This window comes from Pagrus pagrus, assembly GCF_965226575.1.
Source record: "Pagrus pagrus genome assembly, chromosome: 23".
Taxonomy (NCBI): Eukaryota; Metazoa; Chordata; class Actinopteri; order Spariformes; family Sparidae; genus Pagrus; species Pagrus pagrus.
In genome coordinates this window covers 19,866,445-19,888,012 of record NC_140205.1, presented here as the reverse complement: position 1 = coordinate 19,888,012, position 21,568 = coordinate 19,866,445, and the positions used below count along the sequence as shown (strand labels likewise).

At 44.0% G+C, this 21,568-nt stretch overlaps 1 protein-coding gene across 2 annotated transcripts in view; it reads right to left on the bottom strand.

Annotated features, from left to right (window-relative positions):
* Positions 1 to 20,958, bottom strand: part of chst11 (carbohydrate (chondroitin 4) sulfotransferase 11) — an 87,229-nt gene extending 66,271 nt beyond the window's left edge. The window contains exon 1 of one of the 2 annotated variants that reach the window (XM_084346205.1): positions 20,775 to 20,958. In XM_084346205.1, coding sequence (XP_084202331.1) covers positions 20,775 to 20,892 — 118 coding nt within the window. In that variant the 5' untranslated portion in view covers positions 20,893 to 20,958. The remainder of the gene's footprint in view (positions 1 to 20,774) is intronic. The other variant, XM_084346206.1, reaches the window with a different exon arrangement.
* Positions 20,959 to 21,568: the final 610 nt, after the last annotated feature.

Genomic DNA, 21,568 nt, shown 5'->3' with positions numbered 1-21,568 from the left:
GAAGATGTGTGAACCGAGGGCCATGTTTCTGTTCCTTTGTTTAATCTTTTGTTTCCGGCCGAGGCCCACACAGAAACAGGAAGACCAAGATCAACAGACACGCCATCAACTCCAGCCTTCATTTTGTTTATTGCTGAACGGCAGCCAAGATCCGCGACAAATGCGTCTGTCTCCATGTGAGCACTGAGCCATCACAGCATGGACGGTGTTATTTAGACTTTTTATGGAACAACTTGGAGGAAATGTAAATAGCTAATTTGCAAGAACATAGCATTTGACTGAAAGAGAGATAAATGAAGGACAGAAGCACTGAGTCATGTGTACGTCTGTACGTCTGTCAGTCTGTCTGGCCTTCTCTCTCGGTGCTCAGATATCTTTAATGCTGCGTGCTCTCGCAACTCTGCACTTATGCACCGCTAAATTATAGTGTGTGTGTTTTTTCGAGGACTGCAAGCTCTCTTAAAATAGACAGCAGGGGAAATTATAGCCCTTTGTGCCCATGTGTGACTGTGTGTGTGTGTGTGTGTGTGTGTGTGTGTGTGTGTGTGTGTGTGTGTGAGTGAGTGTGTGAGTAACTGAGCATGATTCAATGAGCTGCTGGACCCTGAAAGACACAGAGAGGGGAAACGTAGCGGCATCTAAGGTGTCTCTGTTGTCTGTTAGTCAGATCTACAGCTGACCACGGCCATGGCTTGGCAGGAGGATGTGTGGGAAATCGATTCAGGACGACACAGAGACAGTAAACATGTGTCCAAGGCATCGCAATTCAGAATCGGAGAGAAACGATATACAGGTGGACAATGACAGATGCAGGGTTGAGAAAAAGAGAGTGAGCAGACATACCTTACATTCCAGTGTTTTTCAACCTGGTTCTGAAAGGGAAATTGAGTGACTTTTATATATTACAGTATGTTTCCAGGTGTTGGGGAGTGCTACCATATGTGTGAAAAAAGTTGTATAAAGCCTTTCATGGCACCAGAGGGAGCTGTTTTCACGTCATTGTTTCAATCGCATCGCGTCAATGGCGCTGCTAAGAGCGATAAGACGCGATATCACAGCAAATCACGTCTTATCATTGACTTTGCATGTAATCTAGTAGCGCGAATAATTTGCATCGCATTTGGTCTGAACACAGCAGTACAATGAACAACAGCGTTTTACATTACATTACATCCGTTCGTTTAGCTGATGCCATAAGAACAGATACTCTTATCTTTTTGGTAGCGTTGAATAAAAACTAGGGCACCAACGTGGGAGGGTCGGGGTCCTGACAGCTCCCGGGTGACAGCTTGCCTGCCTCAGTGCGTCCCTCGGTGGTGCTAACGTTCCTGTCAGTGCTAGCTGTTGGCAGCCTATGTTTCATCTTTAGATGCATGGCAGACATGCTCCTTTTGTTCTTCAGTACAGCTGTACACAGACTTTTTTTGTGTAATTGGCGTCATCTTCAGTACTTCCAAGATAGATCCAAGAGCCTTTAACTGCACGTCAGCGCCCTCTGCTTTGGTAGCCACCATTTGGTCCGCGACTGCTGCCTACAGTGCTGACTAGCGGTTATAGAAGTCAACTAATCTACAAGTTGACTAGTTGGTGAAACCCCCGACTGCATGGGGCTCAACTTCAGGGGCAACCTGCTGCCTAGGCCTAACTGTCTACACACACTGGTTTGGCTACAAGTTGAACGTGTTGCTTTGCCGAGACACGTTTCCCAAATCCTGACAACGGACGTGGCAATTATCTAGTCATCATGCCACATAACCGAGTGGGACGCAGTTAGAAAAATACCAAATTTAAGCCACACTCAATCAAACTTATTTTCCTTCCTTCCCTCCTTCCTACAGATGCTTCCCACCAAAAATGATTCCAGTAAAGGGAGGGATTATGCCCTTTAAACTGCTGGGAATCTTACTGACAGCAGCATAAGATTGATTACAAAAAGTCGAACCAGCTGTCATGAGAAAAAACAATATTTCTCGATAAAAGTAGTGATTCTGGCCTGGACATTGTTATGTTTATGGAATTTGTGCTGTGGAAATGCACATTGTGCTGAATTCAATAAGGCAAAGGGGAAACGTGGAAGAAGGGTTGAGCTTTCATTAACAGCAAACAGCTGCAGCAGCAAATTAAAACAAGAGCGGAGCAGAAAACAGAGACAACTTGTGAAAATTTCATAAAATAAACTTGAAACATGTATAATAAAACCACGTTTCTACCTGTTCAAAAAAGTCCTCTGCAGTTGAAGTAAACTAAGAATTTACAGCACACACATACATGTACATACACAGTGCTGTGCATAGATGCATGACACATTTTTGTATCATCAAAACCTCACTTCCTTTTCTGGCTAGTATATCACCAATGCCATGTGGAAACTGCAAATTTGGTCATCTTTATATTTAAACCCAATTAAAGGACCATACTGTTCTATGGGTTGAGAAAATTATACATGCTTGGACTAATGAAACCCTTTCAAACCCCACTGGATAAACTCAAAAATGCATCTTGGCTATGCAGTAAACAAGGCTGTTAAAAGGGCTGAAAAGTTGACACGTTGAGGGTTTTTACACAACAGTGATTGTAAATACAGACATTCTTTAATTCAAGCCACAATTTATTCATCTCCTAACATTATAAATGTGTTCAAACACCCACACAATAACTGTGAGGTGAAAATAGATGCCAACAAAGCTTTTCCAGACACTCTCACTGTCAGAAATCACACCATGCTACGCTACTGCGTTGGGCGTACCCCAGCCAACCGGGATGTCGCTTTGCTCCCATTGCAGCCCTCCCTCTTCATCACCATGGCAACCACATCCCGCTTGCAAAGCAAGCTGGTAGTAAGTGGAAAGTGGAAAGCTTTGTGCATTTCTTTCCCCCTCCTGTCATCTCTCTATCATTCTCTGTTCCTCTTTCTACCTGATGCTCCCCTCATCCTTTCTCTCCCTCTATCAGCAGGTAGCAGATGCCCGACCAGCCTTCATAAATATCTCCTAATCACCATCACTGCTGATTCATGAAGCACACAGATGGATAACCTTTGGGTACATATACAAGTCTCCCACACACACACCCAAGCAGAGGACAGATGGGCCTTCTCTGGCTGAGAGTGACAGATTACTTTGAGGTTCTCCTGGGCTGCCCGGTGAAAGCACCTGGGCTACAAAATGAGCAACCACAGGAGAGGCAAGGATGAGGAAAAGGGAGGGAAAAGGATCAGGATCAAAGAGGGGAGGAGAAGAAAGGAAAGGAAAAGCCAGAGGCGAGCAAAGAGAGGATGAGAGTAGAAAGCAATATCAGTTTTGCACACAAAAAAAACAGTATGGTGCAGAGTAATGAACACATTCATACCAGTGTCTGACCATTTATGTCAGACCATAGTATTAGCTATAAGTAAATACCTCTCCATTCACTCACACACTGGTCTGAGTACTTCCACGTTACTGTTAAGTGACTATTTCACTATATCCACTTTGTATCAGATACCCACTCCCTGGCTTGATACAAAGGTTACACCGACTTACTTAAACTGGCAATTAAGTTTTTTGCTTTAACTCATCATTATGAAGTAAATGATGACTGCACAATGTAATGGTTATAGAATCATTGGACCATCAGCATTTAGATTGGTTCCCTTTATACCTCAATTTCCCTATGCAATTTTGTCTGCCATTGGGCCTGAACTCTCCCAGGAAATGAAGGGGATCCAGTCAGCCTGGCACCGTCTCTGTCTGCTCTCATATTTCCTTTATAGTCTAAATCAATGAATAAACTCAGTGTTGTTGGTAGTTGCTACTCTGAGGAAAACAGAAGGCGATCCAGTAGCTTTTGCAACAGCAGCAGCAACAATAAAACCATATGGAAATGCTAGGAGCTGGGCTGAAGTTGTCTCTGTTTCCACTTTAAGGTGACATATTGAAATTCTTTGTTTGATCTGAGCGAGAGTCCAAAACCAAAAAGTATTCAGTTTTTTAAAACAAAGAAAAGCACATACTCATATTTGAGAAGCTGAAATAAATACATTTGTGCTTTAACAATGTTATAAAGGATTATTTGATTACCAAAATTGTTGCTGGTTAATTTTTTGTTGATTGACTAACCAATTATCTAGTTGTTTCAGTTCAAAAATGTGCGTATGTGGTCTGGAGCCAGTGTTTCCACCCTGGTGTGGGACCATTATAATACTGTATGTCACCTCTCTCCTAAAAAGATAATCATAGTCCACATAATCTGTATTTGTTCAGTACGTTCGAGTCATTTTGGCTTCAGTCACACTCACTTCCTCAGCCCCTTGTGCCGCTGTCCTCCATCCATCCAGCAGATGCTCTAGAACTCCCCTCCCTTTCCCAGGCCCTGCAGCAGCCCCTTTCCCACCTTTTCCATCACCTGACCTGCTCTGTTTCCACTTTCCCTTATCAGCCTTGCAGTACAGCATATGCCAGCCTGAAACCTTAGCTGCACCTGTGCTTGAACCTGGAACCTTAACCATCAAATCTGGAACCTGCACCTGCCTGAAAGCTTATAAATCCTGAACCCTTCCCGTCTGCCTGGTCTGACTGCCTTTACTTCCTTCCCATTCTGTCTCGTACTCTCCTCCATGACAGCGTCACCGATAAATCACTAAATATATCACTTCCAGCTGAGCTTCCTGCAGCTTGTTTTTCAGGTTTCAAGTTCTATAGACATTTTATTGCCCTTTGGCAGTGATTTGGCAGCGATTTATCTCTCCCTCTGAGTCACTATCGGAATCCAATGTAACTGCTGGGGCTGATTATTTAGTATTCAAAGGATAGATTTTAGATGGAGTACTCCTATTCTGCTTCAACATCAGTAAAAACGGTTGCTGTGTGGTGTTGATTTTATCTAGAGAGCCAACACGCTGAACTGCATGAATGCAGCAAATGAATGCAGCAACTAATGCTCTATAATCATGCAGCAATCTCTGTGATCCAAAATATCAATTTATGGCTGAGAAGGAGAGTATCTGCTGCAAGTACAGAAGGGTGACTTTTCATTGCATGTGTGCCAGCATGTGATTTTGGATAGCATGCCATGAGTTCTGCAAGTAAAAGAGGTGTGATGTGTTACACGACAGCTTCAGTGTCTAGTGTTACGTTTTACATACATGTCTGACAGCGCTTTCTAAACAATGCTATAACATGGCAGTAATCGTTTACTCTTCCTGGTATGTATGGTGGTTGAGCTTTTTTTAAATTTTTTTTGCTGTTCAAATTCTTTTAGTTAGCTATTACCTGCTAACTTTCACACATAACATGTTATCAACACATCCCACCTCTGTCCCATATATCGCCGGCTCACTCCTTCTCGTCGGATGTTGATCCGGCTCTGTTACTACCTCTGCTGCCAGCTCGGAGTCGGAACAACAATCACCCCCGTTCTATTTTTGTCACCATTTATACAGAACGCCGAGGCGGTATTTTAAATGTTACAGACATTGGAGAGACAGAAGAGAAGAAAAGAGAATGGAAGAGCAGAGAGGCAGACAACAGCAGAGATCAGAGGAGCAGACAGCTGTCATTAACCCTCTGGCATTATGACGTTCTGCCTTGCTTGTCTGGATGTGGTTTGGCTGGAGCCTCGGACTGTCCAGTACAGTAAGCAGGCTCACAAACAACTTGTCGTTTAAAGGTGCTACGTGTACTGTCGGGTTTTCATGTCAACAAGACATAAGTACACTCATTTTAGAGAGAGAGATTAGTGTAATTACTGTAAAGAGAGGCTATCACTAGAGAACACTGACAGCATCTAGCAGCCTCTGTAAATTGCAGTATGCATATCCAGTGAGCTCTACCAGTTACATTTTCCCACTTCTAAAGGACTTAGCACACTAGTGTTAGACCGTTTGCTTAAAGCAAAGTGTAAAAACAGCATCAGGTAGCCTAATGTACCGGTCTGTTGGTGTAAAGCAGTGACTTCCAGTCAGCACTGGTCAGCGTTTGAAGATATAACGTGAATCAGTGAGACTGATCTGTGGTCAGACAGATTTTTGAACATTGGAGAGAGCCCAGCTAGCTATTTTCCCTCTGCTTCTGATCTTTATCCACCTTATTCCTAGCCCCCATGATACCTTACATGCAATATGGGCACAACTTTTGGCACGTCCAGGTCCTTAACTAGAACTGGCATTTTAAATAGTAACAGAACGCTAATCCTCGTTCTTAGAGCGTCTTGTATGGCGTATCATTCATTCATGAAGATGACGGTTAGCAGCTTTATTGAGTGACTATCATGATACTTTGTTCCTTACACTGGCTACCAAGCACCAGAAGTATCACCCATAATCACTTCCCCAGTGACCTCCCAAGGAAATTCAAGTAGTAATGTAAAACTGGTAACGGAAAAGCAAATCAGCACAGCTCGGTTTGGCTCGGCAAAGGCCATTAGTGCTAGTGGAAAAACGACAATGGATACCACACTAAGCTACCTCCTGGCTCTAACTGCATACACAATGCAAATAAATGAAAGTGGTTTTGATATTTTAATCAAACTCTGGCAGGAAAGTGAATATGTATATTTTTCAAAATGTCAAGCTTATCCTCTGAGCCGTCAAGGAGAAAAAGGAGCTCTTAAAAAGAAACGTTGCTCTAGCCATGGCTGCAGTTTTGCAGCTTATCAGCAAAAAAGGTGATAAAAAGCATGGTGTAGAGGAGCTCCTTAGTTTAAAGTAAATAGGTAATTTTTACACATTTTACACCTTCGTGAATCTTTGATCTGTTCTGGCAGTTAGCGTCTTAACATAGCAGATGGCAGGAGTGAAAGCCAGCAAGTAATCACTTCCGCCATGTTTATCTGCGCTCAGAAAAGCCGAAGAGAAAACAGGTTGAGCAAGGCAAAAGAGGAAAAGCAACATCCTCTTCATGACAGGAAGCAGTTTAGGGAAAATGTGGCCCTAATTTAGAGAAGCTCAGAGCTAACAATATCAGGGACGTACAACAGAAGCTCCAATCATCGCCACCAAGAACTAGTTAAAGCCTTAAAAGTTCAGTCTGAACAAAGAAAACAACGTGTCTGCTCTGACTTAATACTGTCCCTTACTTCTGAGATCTTTTTGTCTCTGTCCCTCTGCTCATTGTGTCTTTTGGACCCTGCATCCTCTCTTGCGTGATCTCCATTCTCTCTACTGCTGTCAAAACTTCCTGTGCCGTCCTCTGCTTCTTCTGTTTCTATCCCTCTATTTATTTCCCTGCATCCCTCTTTTCCTGCCCTTTTTTCCCCTCGGCCATGTTTAGAAACAGTGTGTCCTGGCATGACCTGGCCAGACACCACATCACAGATGCTACATTCACAGAGGTTTGGAGGGGAGGTGGGATTGGGAATGTGTGTGGAGAGAGAAAGAGAGAGAGAGAGAGGTCCATGTGGGAAAATGTGTCAGAAAGTTGTACAATTATTTGTAGATCAGACTTATTGGCAGTGACTATTAGGTTCCAGTTGGGTTCATTTTTTTACCCTATTGGCATAGCTGGTAGGTCCATCCATACAGCCATCTCCTTGTGCAACACTTCTTGGTATTGAGCATTAAACTGGTATTGATATTCATGAGGAGGAAGCAGCTGAAGGCTGAAATACATCTGCTCACTCCTTAAAGTAGCACGGCAAAATCTTTTGTGCTAAAAGAATCAATATTATCTCTGCCTGCAGGAGGACAAGACTGATCAGTTAAATGTTGAATAGATTCCTAAACAGCAGCTACAGTAGATCAGCAACCAGAATGGCAGAGACTCATGTTTGGTTAAACTGACCAAACTTTCACTCTTACAGGCACAGCTGAAGAGTGGCATTGTTCCATCCATCAATCAATCAATCTCTCTGGCCAAGACTTCAGTTTAGAGCAATAAACAGACCCAAATTTGGTACTGATATCGGACAAGATTGGAGAATAGAGGATGGTGCAAAGGGCTGATTTCTCATGAACACTACTGACTAGATTTCCATGAAATTAGTTGTGGGTATGAAAAGTCACCTGAGGATGAATCTTCCCCTTTTGGCTCTCTGGTCTTGAAACAGAGCCTTTTGTAAGGTCCCACCTCGGAACACAGTCTCTAAAATCCAGTGAAGATATCACACATTCATGATCCTCTGGACAAATTCTATTTTGGACTGTGAGCTTATGACCAGCACCACTTTCAGGCCTAAGTCAACAAACCCAAAAACTAACAGGCAGATCACCACGAGCACATTTATGCACCCGAGGGGGATGAGCTAACTTTCTGAGAGAATAGGCTCATTTGTGCTGCAAGATTGCCTCGTCAGACCGCTCCACAGCTCCATCTTCAAGGTTTGTTGAGGCTGATGTGTGTCTGCGCACGTGTATGCCTCTTCTTGCTGAGTCAGTGATGAGGAGAGTTTTGTTTGCTCAGCTCTGCCAACATGTCCGCCCTGACCCCTTTGGAGGGACATGAGAGGAGTCTTTGAGTCTCTGTTGGAGCGGCCAGCTGAGCAGGCTCTGCGCTGCCATGCCACACCGCACCGTGAAGTCTGCAGCAAGTCCGGTGGCAGCATCCACCAGCTCCCCGGGCCAAACTGGCCACGCTGGCAGAATAACCCCGGCTGGAAAAATTCCCCCGACACTATGCCCAGATGGACGGATATGGGGAAGAAGAGATTCACGAGGGGGAGGACAAAGAAGAGGGAAGCGATGAGGGAAACGCTGAGGAGTTTTGACTGATGGGGGAAATCGTGTTTGGCTGCACAATTAATCAGGCAGAACTGCACGTAATGGCTGAAACTCCACAGATTTAGAAGAAAAGTAATTTTACTCTTCACAACAGAAGCGATGGTGGAACTCAGACCTGTCAAGACATTGATATAAGCAGCAAAAGGAGTGGAAAATAGCTTCTAATCAAAGAGCCTGAAACACTTCACTGATACACCTTGCATTCTGGTTCCTGTGAGTGGCTGGCAAAATGGAGATGGAGACATCAGTTGTCAGGTGTTGGTGTCGGCCTCTCAGGATCAAAGAGGCTTATTATCTAGCACCAGTCTTCAACAATCATACAGGGAGAAGTCCATCAAGAAAGAGACATAAACACACTCTCTACACCAATACGTAACAGAAATTAGACATGAATGCAAGCAGGGACAACACATTTTGCTTGATTTCCCCTGATGTTACTCTTAGAAATTATATAACTGATTTCACAGGCTGTGTAATACTCCTCGAGACTAGTAAAACATTGGTCAAACAGGGCTCAAATTTGATCAGTTGCAATTTTAATCAATTTCATCAATATAGGAAATCCCCAGCTGAAGTAGTGCACGGTGCAGCACTTAACAAGAAAGTAGGTACACCAAGAAAGTTAATTGTGGCACTTCATCACAAAATCCCTTTGAGAATGGCAGGAATACCACAGACCAATGACATTTAGCTGTGTTTAAAGAGTATCCAAGGGTGGATTATTCCTTTTCTTTGGTGAAAAGAATGAGTCAAAATCCAGAGGGAGACTGGAGGAAGAAGAGGAGGAGGCGGTGGCGGTGGAGGAGGAGGAAGAGTGGAAAATCCCTCCCAGTTGTTCAGTTAAGTGTCCCAGTAGCTGGTGTAGAGCAGGCGAGTTTAAATGTTCCTCCACCAGCCGTTAAATGAGACACGGCTCAGCCCTCCTCCACTTAATTAAAGCCATGATTCACTTCTCTTACGCCATACAGTCTACAGTACATCTGGCAGCTGAGGACACCTTTCAGCACACACACCATACACTGTTTTGAGTTGACTTTCAAAGAGCCGGGTGCCTCACCATGCACAGTTTCTTTCCTTGATCTCCAAATCAATACGTTGACATTCATAAAGATAAAGATTCCAGTCACACGCACACACACACACACACACACACACACACACACACACACACACACACACACTTGATGCCTTATCCTCTGGAGGCAAATTTGTCTTATTTTGGGCATACCGCATGCCTACTCAGACATACTGCATTTACACAAACACACACTCACAAACACACACTCCACTGGCTCCTTGCACTCCAGAGGTAAACACTGACTGTATGATCTGGTCTGAAAGCAGTTCTGTCACCGTCTAAAAATGCCCCGCGGCCTTCGCCTGCTCTGCTGTTATTAATGCCCAAATGTGGCTAACGTGCGACGCTTGCACTCTCGACTTACCGCTCAGGGCTAAAACCTAACCACCAAATCAATATTTATCGGCAGCGGCGGTGTGATTACATACCAATCTGCGCCTGCTGCTGCTGCTCAGGGCCTGCAGACAAACAGGGGCAACCGTGCATAATGACCACAGGGAACCATTCCACTACCACTATACACTTATCAACATGTCAGCACTCAATGCGCACACACACACACGTACACACAGGGGTACAGCAGAGAACTTCAAGATCCTCAGGGCAACATAATAGATCTGAGCCCCCCCACCACCAACCGTTTCTGATATTACACAATGATCTTATGAACCTGAATCCAACAGTGGGTCTGCAATGAAGACGATTGTCTCATTCAACATTATTGAAATCTTATACTTCAATGTTTTGGGAAAATTGTAATTATTTGGCGCCAGAGATGAAAAGTGATTTTCTTTATTTTATTCAGCAGTTGTGGTACGGTGCTTGTTGCGGTAAGGCGAATTTTGTCCCTTTTAGGGAGCAATTTTTTTCAAGTAATATGCATTTATACATTTATTTTGTATCTTTAGAGATGATTTATTAATGTCCCAAAGTTTGCCTTATTAACAATTCATTTTTCTTTCTCCAGATATAAACGAATGTGTCAAATGAGGAAGGACATACTGAAGAGTCTGTGTTACACTGGCTAAATCATTAAAAAAAAGGCAATTCATAAAAAAGCCAACATGTTTTGAACACTACAGGTCTTCGCCATTATGCGAAGACCAAATCTTTACAATTGAGTCATGAAAATATAATTGCATGTTTTTATGAGGCTAAATCACAGCTGGTGACTGTGGTGTTACGCTACTCTAAAGGGATCAAAAGGTTTATTATTTTGGGGCTACTATCTGCTGTGGATTAATACATATTTGGTGCATAATGCATTGTTATGCATCGTAAAGTATTACTTCCAGTGATGCCAGTGGCCCAGATTCCACGTGTATGCTAAATGTTAGTGAAGACCAGTGGAGCTTTCAACTTTTCAAAGACAAACAGTTTTACGCCATGAAAGGTACAGTACATGTTTTCATACACAAAATGCAGCAGTTGTATTGTGATTATTTGCGTGCTTTTATATGCAAAAAAAACAACAACTTTGGCAATGTAGCGACAACTTGTGTGGCGTGTGATTGAACTACGTCAGAGATTTTCCATGTTGGACTCATTTCTCATTATTATTGTTGGTTTGTAACTGGTCAGTTACACAGATTCATGTCTCTGAGATGACCAAAGTTAACCTGTGTGAGAAAGCTGCTTGAATTTCCTTTGTCTTCATGAGAGAATCATCTATTCACACTGATTTAGTTGAAAAGGACTGATTTTCGGCTGGAGTTGCGCTGATATCAGTGCTCACACAACCAGGCCCTAACTTCATCTGGAAAATACAATACCATTTAAAAGAACTTATATAGCTTTTCCATTGAAATAAAAGCTAAGACACCAACAGATCTCTTACACCATTCAGCATCTTAAACAGTTATTACTTTTAACTTGTAATTTCAATCATACTGACATTTTATCAACAACACATTTCTGACTTATTGTATCTGCTCTGCTCAGCCGACAATACCAAACAAAATGTTAGATAGTTTCCTCAATAGCAGCTAGCGAGCGCAGAAAGGACTCATCATCAGCTCACACATACAGCCCACACATACACTGCTAAAATCTGTTGAAAAGAACAACACACAATATGTCTCAAACGTGTGCTGTTTATTGACTCTCATTGTGTGACTTCTGGTAACTGAAGTCCTTAATATTTGCATTTCTGTCGCTGCCTTTGAAGCTGCCGGCTTTGAAAAAAAAAAAACCCTGCATCCACTTTGTTTGGAGACTCCATTAAGTACTGGCCCTTTTCCTTCCAGTAGCAGACACCCTTTTCCCCTGCACGCACGCACTCATGTGCACGCACACACACACACACACACAAAGACAACCACAGCCAAGCCAGATGTCAGTGTGGAACATGGAAGTCTGACAGATGGGAACCATGTTTCAGTTTACTGCTTTAAACCAGCCTGCACACACTCACACACACAGATTTATAATCAGCCCTATCACAATAAAACATGATACTGTAGATACGTAAAGCTGCCACTACATGATTATACAGTATATGACCGGATGAGGATTCCTTGGCAGTATCCACTCTTTGTCTTTGGGAAAGCGACTTAACACAAGACGAACGGATACCCATCAAAACATGCATTAAACGACCCGATCAACCTGAGACACATTTTATGGTGTGTGGCGGGCAGATGTTGAGGCGCAGACAACAGTGCTGACGCTGACATTTCCTATCATTAACGTCCCCACCTCTGATTCATGGGAAGACGATGGACATGATGCTCAGGGATAGAGAGAAATCCCGGAAACATCTGGGAGACCGTCATCTGTTACGTACAGACGCCTGAGCTGAAACACACCGCACCTCTCACTCATTTGTGTTTCAACATGAGGACACACACTCGTGCAGTTTTACGACACTGCTTGGTCACAATCGGACACGCGTAAAGCTTGGCCTCAGACCAGGAGGATCGCAGACACAGAAGACTGCTGTTCTCCAGACAGACAGTGGTTTTTTCAGGGGGGAAAGAAGGCGGGGTGATGATGATTTTCCCATGTGCAACTCTACCGCTATGTGTCTGCTGTGAGGGCTGGGGTGAATGTACAGTATGTGTGTGAGAGTGTGTGTGCTTTGTGTGTTAATCCCTTCAGGCTGGGGAGCCTTGTTGATGACACACAGAAGCTATCGGGGATTCAAAGCTGGAAGCGAATAGGTTGCACGGGCCTCACACACACACACACACACACACACACACACACACACACACACTCAATCACTCTGAAGGGCAGACAGTGTCTGTCCATTGTTTCCTTTCAGAATAAGCCTGTTTGTTGTTCTGAGCTATAATATCTCCCTGTTTCTGTTAATGACTTAATGGTTGTAAAAGCTGTGTGTATGTGTGTGTGCTAGCATGGATGTGTGTTCTATAGTTAGACTTTCAAAGACAAACGTGCCTCAGGAGGTGAGAAAAGTCATTCCTGTCCAGGCTAACTTCTTTCACACACTTCTTTAAGTCTCAATCGAGGTCCCAAAAAGAGTGTGCATGTGAGTGTGTGTATGTGTGTTCATGTGTCTTTCTTTGTGGCAGCCCTTTCATCGCCTCTCTAATGAGGTCCAGACGCTGATGCAGATGGTTATCAGCTCAGTGTTGTAAATGAGGAGTCCTCAGTATCGGCCTCCGGCTGCTGCCTGACCCGAAGTCCAGACAGCGGAGCAGCACCCTCGGTCTGCTCGGAATTACTCAGAGAGAGATTCAGGAAGGGACTGAAGAAGGGAAGACATTACGTGATCTAAAGCAGTCCATGTAAAGGAGTTGAGCTCATAAAGTACAGAGGCACATTTTAACTTGTAGTAAAAAAAAAAAGGGATATTTGGTTATACTGTGTGCGCCTTGACATGATAACGACTAAAGAACAATTTTTAGGTGAACTTTTCCTTTAAAGTATATGATAATGAACTATTTGAATCCTTTTAATGATTAAGAATCACACCATCTGAAGGTGTCATGATCACATCACACATGTTGGTTTTTAGAAGTAGAAGCTGGACAAATCAGACTGTAAGTTTGAGGTGAATAATGACAGAAACTTAAATTTAGAATTTCACAGATGACTGTAATTTTTCCCACAGTCCAGCTTGACAGTAATAGGTTGACATTTTCAGAAGTATGCTTTTTTCCCAATAGTTATAAGAAAAGTTAAATACCCCCTCTGTATGTCTGTGTTCAGTACAGAGCTACTAATTTGTTTAATCAGCACACAAAAGGTAAAATATGACAAGTTGTGGTTTCATGCTAATGCTTTACAAACGTTTGTGTGTATTTCTAAACCAGTTCTTTGCTGTGAACCAAAAGAAGCTCCTCCACACTCCAGACATGACACTTGTATCATCTCACTCTCTGAAATAAAGCAAGGAACTATTTACCAGGATATCAAACTGCAATTTTCTAACCTGGCTGACCCCAGTCTCACTATTAAAAAGTAGATGAATGCTCTGAAAGCGACACATAACCGTGCCAATTGTCCCTTGAAGGTGTCTCATTTCTACAAACTGAAACTCTGCGTTTAGAATCATTTGAAAGATGCAAAATCTATACAGAGCTGCTTTCTTTTCACAGATAATTAGACTTTTACAAAGCTGCTCTATTCCAACCTTGACTTGCACCAAAACTATGAACAGATGTCCCACACAATGTGAAAACCTTGTACAAATGTAGTAAAATCAAAGTTGTCGTGCCTGTAGATGCTACTTGAATAACTGACATCAACTCAAAACAGTTTCCGAAGCGGTTCTATCCAAAGCATTCCTGGGAAACAGAATGGTTTACTGTATGTGTGGGCTCAGTCTGGGATGCTATGGTGGGACACAGCGGGGGATCGCCCCCTCCCCCGCGATGCTGGGATGTTTGATCTGGGATTTAGCAGCAGAGCTAGGCAGGAAAACAGCACTAGCACTAAGATCACACAAACAGGACGTCCAGGATACACTCTCACAATACACACACATTGGGTCAGAGGACAATGGCTGGGGCTAGGAGATGGGGGAGCACAAACACACACAGGAGCATGAACGCTTTCACACACAGCATCTTATTTCGGGTCATCTCGTTTCTCAACGACCCTCTGGGTGTGTGATAACATCAGCACATTGACACAGGGGGATGACCCTTTGGTACAGAGCAAACCGGAAGAGCAGCAAACAGGTTTAAAGAGCCAAACATCGTCGATGCTTACTGTAATATCAAGATTTTTAAGCCATATCACGATTAGGACTGTCACAATATCAGATTTTCACGATGCGATGGCCTAAAGACTTTATGATAACGATATTACCACAATATTTATGGCTAGCTTACTCTTTTTGGTTGAGGGTAGTGTCTTGTCTGTCATCTCCGATGATTTTTTTGCAGCAGTACTAGCCACACACTGTCGTAGTAGGTGGCTGGCTCGTTACAACTTGTTTTCTTTTTTCCATTTCATGGTCAGCATTAAGGTGCATTACTACCACCTGTTACGACGCGTGAGAATGGAAAGAAAGTGAAATGATTTATGATTTTCTGTGTTCCGCTGGAAGCCGCTCGATAATTTATGTTTGCAGACTCCATTTTTTTTAACTAACTTCAGCTACTGTTGCTTTCTGTTAGTGGAGCGGAGAGAGGCACTGAGACGAGGCACTCGAGAACGTGCATAAAGTCAGATCCTTTGGACTGTCACTGAAAATCTGACCCGGGTCATTCATTAAGAAATCCACAGTCCAGCAGCATTAAACAACTTCAACAAACAGTCCACAGGCTCATATAGGCAAACAGCACAGAAGGTCTCATTGTTTCACGTCACATTACAATCTGTTCACATATGGCCAATAATAAAGTGATTAATACATGACGAATTGAAACATATAGACCCTTTAAGAGGTGCTGGATTATCTACTTAGGTTTGAGGATAGGAGCCCATTTCTGCGATTACTGGGTCCCATGCTGGAGGTCCCTGACCCCTGCGACTCAGCATTCTTTCTCCGCACTACAGTATCATTTACAGCTGGCACTATGACCACAGACCAATGGAGGTGAGGAATTTCGAGTTTCCCATATAAATTCCAGGCAGGAATATTTCATTCTTTCCCAAGACTTTCCCATTTCTTGCTTTAAACCAGCATAGCTTTGTTCCTCGTCCATCACTATGGAAATCTCTCCCTCACACACAGCCAGACATGGAGTAAAAAAAAAAATAAATCATGTTGGGACTTTGAAAGAGGTGACTCAGGTCTGTCACTGGGCGCAGCTGACCGCTCTGGAGGCACGAGGGCTTTGTTGAAGATGTGAAATGTGAGCGTGTGACTTTGAGGCCTGGGTGCACAAGGAGGTTACAACTCACAGGCTGGAAAAAAAACACAGTACAGTGGGTGAGCAGAGCTGCCATCTCAGCACACACCGACACACAGGTTCCAAAATATCCCAGAGGCACTTCACAAAGAAACCAAACAAGCAGCCCACAGAGCAAACTGCCCCATTAGCCAAGCTGATCTCAGCACCTACAATGCCTTTAAAGGCGCAGCAGAGGCTCAGACTGATGAGGCAGACTGGATCTGTCACAGGTGCTGAGTAACCTTAGGCTCAGAGCGAATTCAGGGAGACAGGATGGAGGTGGAAGGGCACGGGCCCCTCGTTCACGGCTATCAGCGAGCAGAGGCTAAACTAAATGAGCCGGCCCTTTTGGCTGAAATATAACAACAGGCGTGACAACCTCTATTTGGTAAAAATGACCTACGCTGTGTGTGTCTGCAGCAGTGTGCGCTGCACTGAGGATCTATTGTGAGGTGAGATTTCCTTTCAAAAACCCTACATGTTCATTTTAGAAGTAGCTTTTGCTGCCTGAAATTTGTGACTCAATATTTCAGGCAGGGCGACAGGTCTGCTGTCAGTAAGCGTCTTAAATAACCTGAGTAATATTCTAATGCAAGTTTTCCTATGATGCCAGCAGTCATTTTGTCAAATTAGTGTTTCCAAAAGGTGGATATTTAATTTCAATTTAGGGCTAAACTCTTCAAGGACTCCATCAAATTTTAGGGGTTTGGGCCACTTGGTAACCATTACATGATGAAAGGCTTGGCCCAAAATCACCAGTCTTTGGTGGATAACTCCATGCTGATGCTTTAGTATGCAGCATATTTAAGTATCAGTTGCCTCAAATCACCTCCATGCTGATAGATTTGGTTTAATCTGTCCAGGTTTTTCAAATAGCTTGCTCTCAGATTCCTACCTCCACCCCGATACAAACGGTGCATGGGCAAGGTAATATTTTAATAAAAACTGATCAAGAGCTATAACAAACAATTATTTTAACAACAAGTTGGCATGTTCCTTTAACACACGGGTACAAATAGCCCAACTGGACACTGAGCATTACAATGGGCTTAACTAATGTTGTCATGCACCTGTCTGCTTTGACTTAGAATGGCAGTATACTCCAGACTAAATCTAACATGGCGTGCTCTCAAACTGCTGTTGAATACAGCGCTGCAGGCTACAGTGTACTCCAGGTCTGTTCATTCTCTGGTGTCCATGGCAGATGGAGGAGCTTGTGAGTCGCAGTGGGAGTTGAGAAGACGAGAAGTAAAAAATTAATTCATCGCAGAGCTTAAAAAATGCATTTTCACACTCTCAGTCAACCCAAATGTGGCGTTTCTCTGCGGTCATGAAGACTTCTCCGTAATGAACACATCGAATCCAAGTCCGTTTGGAATGTACTGCTAGTATTCAAGCCTCGCTCAGTTTGTGTCTGTGTTGGTTAAGGCCACAGTGTGATACCACGGTGCCCACCACCCCCCACCCCCTCCTCTGTCTCTTTTACAAGAGGTCACGACCCCGCGGGTCCTGGAAGAGAGGTGAGAGTTTACACTGGGAGGCCAGACTGGACTCCCAGGACCTGCCTGAGCAGGTAGATACTTGCCTGTAACTTAATCTGATCGACAACATGGTGTTGCCGTGTGTGTGTGTGTGTGTGTGTGTGTGTGTGTGTGAGAGAGAGAGAGAGAGAGAGAGATTAAATTGGTGATAAAGTCATTTCAGAAAGGAGGTAAACATGTTGCGACTGAGATAAGAAGATGGTTTGTGAAAGAAGTCAAAACACACACACACACACACACACACACACACACACACACACACACACACACACACACACACACACACTTACTATCCCTCTCACATGTGTAATCATGCATAAACACACACAACATGCAGCATTAAAGCTTATATCACTGCTCCCGCACAAACACCCTGCTTTGGCCATCTCCTCTTCAATCAGAGCGTCCTGGATGCAGCGCCCTGTCATCACCACAACAAAATAGAACATCTACTTTGTGACCTTCTTGGGTGTGTGTGTGTGTGTGTGTGTGTGTGTGTGTCGGGCAGAAACTGATGCAATGCCTGCGGAGATTGGCACAACTGTGAGAGCAGGATCCAGGGGTCCTTGACAGGGGTTTAATGGAGTCTCGGTTCAATTTTTACAATCAATTCCCCGCCGGGAAGCTCATTTAATGATGTACAGTAGAGGAGAGGTCTCACTCTGTCTAATGTTCCTGCTACAGGACACAGATGTCATTCTTAACTAAATGATATCCACATGCAGGCCCCTCTCAGGTGGTGTAGGGGTTCCTTATTACATGCTGAGGGGGTCAGCTCACCCAGATTGTTACAAATTATAAAATATTTTCTCACTTACGTCTTGGGGTATCTATCGTGAAAGTTCTGTAATTTGGGTGAACTGGCTCTTTAAGCCTGATGTTCTCTTTGGGGTCCTGAATAATTGGCCCCAAATGTAATAAAGTCTGTGGAGGAAAACATACTGTACATTTTTTTTGTGGCAAAAAAAAAATGGCAAGGGGATTCTGTTCTACATATTGGATCTTATTAAAGCCAGTTAAAAAGAGTAGAATGGCACTAAATAGAGCACATACCTCCGCCAATGCCCAACAGTCCCCTTTAATTCGGTCAAGCCCAATCCAATATCAAAGTAAACTGCCCTGCATCACTCTAAATTTAAAACCACCCGTAACTGACTAAACATGACTTAAGATCACAAGCTCTAGGATCAGCATCAAATTGTACTCACTCATAAATACCAGCCATATAAATACGCCTGATTTTTCACATCGAGATCCATGAATAATTCCCTGAGAGATTAACGAAAATGTTGAAAAACGCCTCACACTGTTAAAGAAAGTGAGAAAAGATTCCTGGATCTGTCCTGTTATCCAGATCCACACCAGAGATGAACGAGGCCTATTCTGAGCTGAGTCACATCCTCCATCCAAGTTTAGTGGAGATCTGTTCAGTAGTTTTTGTGTAATCCTGCTGACAAACCAACCAACGGACATGAATTAAAACTAACCTCCTTGGCGGAGGTAAAAGCGTATAATCTAAGAGAAAGAAAGTGGAGTTTGCAGCGGGGTGTTGAGTTAAAGCCGAGGTCAACAACACTGAAGGGGTGAAAGTGGTCCAACTATTGATCTGCCGTCAGCTGCTGACATGTGAAAGGTTGGCACCCTCTGATCAAATCCTTTCCAGACACTGATTCAGTAATTCACTTATGTTTTTACAGAGAATGTTACAATACAGTCACACAATAGGTATTTAACTCACTACTATGTTCCCTGGAGTGGTGTCTGGTGATTTTCTTCTGGAGGAAGATTAGAAATATCAGTTGTCTCCGCTGCCAGCTGCAACACTGGTGACTCACACAGAGCCGGTGCATCCGGAGGAAAATGCCTCCCGATCAGAGATGTGACAGCATGACGGCTTTGGAATAATGATGGTGTGGATGGTGCTCCTGTGTGCTTCTGCTCTCTGGTGTATCTCATGTTTCCTCTTTTATCTAAGCGGCCCCATCTCAGAAGCAGCAGGAATCCCTCCACAAGCTTTCACTTTTCTCTGCCTTCACATCATCATCACCTCACACAGTCCTGTACAGCACACTGGACCGTTCACCTTACCAATGAATAGAAGAGCAGTTTCAGATGCAAACCTTCAGTTTAACAGAGCATTAACCCACTGAGCCTGGCAGACTCTCTGTCTCCAACAGCAGCATTATGGGATTATCCTTCTGCTTGGGAATGATTCAGTTTCTGTCATGGAAAGAAATTACCCAGAAAGTTTTTTTTTCTTTTCTTTTTGCACCATATACAGTAAACCCGTTGTACTGTGAGTAAGTTCCGCTCTACGTGTCCTTCCTTTGCGCGTCTTTGATTTTGGCGCACGGAGACGCTGCTGTGCGACGCACGGACACCACATCCAGGGGCGGTGATTCATTAAAACGGAGATTTGGCAAAGCGACATGCAACTGAATTCTCCTAATTTTACATAATTTGATGTAAATTCTCCCTCCGGAACCCCCGCTGGCATGGAGAGGATTTTCTTTATTGCGCGATAAATTATTTAACGGGTCTCCAGAGCGCACAGATTAGAGAGGACACCGGTCCTAAACGCTCCCTCAAGACGGCTTATTTTTAGATACGGGCTCCAAATTGATTTTGCCATCACAGCCCGGTCTTCGCTCTCGATCCAGACCTCTGTGTGGCTCAAACTGGGATCGCAGGTGCCCACTGTGCCAAGACGCCCGTGCACCGATTCCCATCGTCAAGCCACGTTTCCGGAGACAAAAAGCCTGCCCATACCATCTCCGTGCCACTTGTCAGCTGCGGGGAGGCGAGCGAACGGCGCCTGGTTGCAATCACACCCAAACGCGCAAACCTTTCCACTTCCACAAAGAAAAGGGGACCGCTTAACAAAAGCCGAGAAAAAGCGCAACAAGACAATCAATCCACAGTGTGCTTATCGTGCCACATGAAAGATTGATCGAAGACAGCGCACTCCTGCCGGATGATTTACGCGTTCGCACGGCACAAGTATCAATTATTCATCTGCTGCGTTACTGTACAGCCAGAACAAATCGATGTGTCAACATGCCAGGAGGCTGCCAGACAACGTGCCATACATCAACACACACACACAGCCACACACACACACGTCCGAGAGAGAGGAGAAGAAGAGGTCCTACCTGGTTGGAACATACTTTGGAAATAAAAGATGACCAGAATAAAGGATCCTAAACAGGTGGCAAATACCATCCGGCATATCCTGCTCATCCTCATCAGTTCGCTCAGAGTCTGTTTCATGACGGGACGGACAGGCTGCAGGCTGCTGCTCGCTCTGTGGGGGAATGAAGGGCCGCTCTGTGGGAAGCTCCGGGCTCTGGTGGTACTGATGAGGATTGTCTGCCGGTCAATGAGCTGAACGCATCCAACGAGGAGCGTACCACTGCCGGGCCGCTGGGAGGGGGAGAGGGGGCAGGGACGGCGCACCCCCGCTCCGAGAGAATGAGCGCGCCCAGATGTGCGATTCTATTCGAGGAGCGTTAAAAGCAGCTGTTTAACCTTTTCTGTGAGGAGGGAACTACAGGAATACACAATGATGTTTTTGCAGGATACACACCCAGTACAGACAAAGTACTCCTGTCATATTATAAAAACAGCTTCTGTCGGTGGGAACATGAGGAGTTTCTGCTTTTGTGGTCGCTCAGAATAACATGGAAGGTGTTTCTTTCTGCATGTCCACCCTCACATGTGTCATTCATTACCACTATAAAACAGAGGCAGAGCTATAAGAGGATTTTGGGATGATATTGCAGAATTAGTTGCAGTAATTGCAGAAGAGGTGAAAGGCAGAAGCACTGTAAAGTACTGTACTTACAGTTCTTAGGCAGCCTTATTTACTGGAGTACAGATCAGTAAAGGATGAGTACACACTCTTTAACAAGACAATAAAAAAGTTTTTAGATTGTGAGTCTAACAC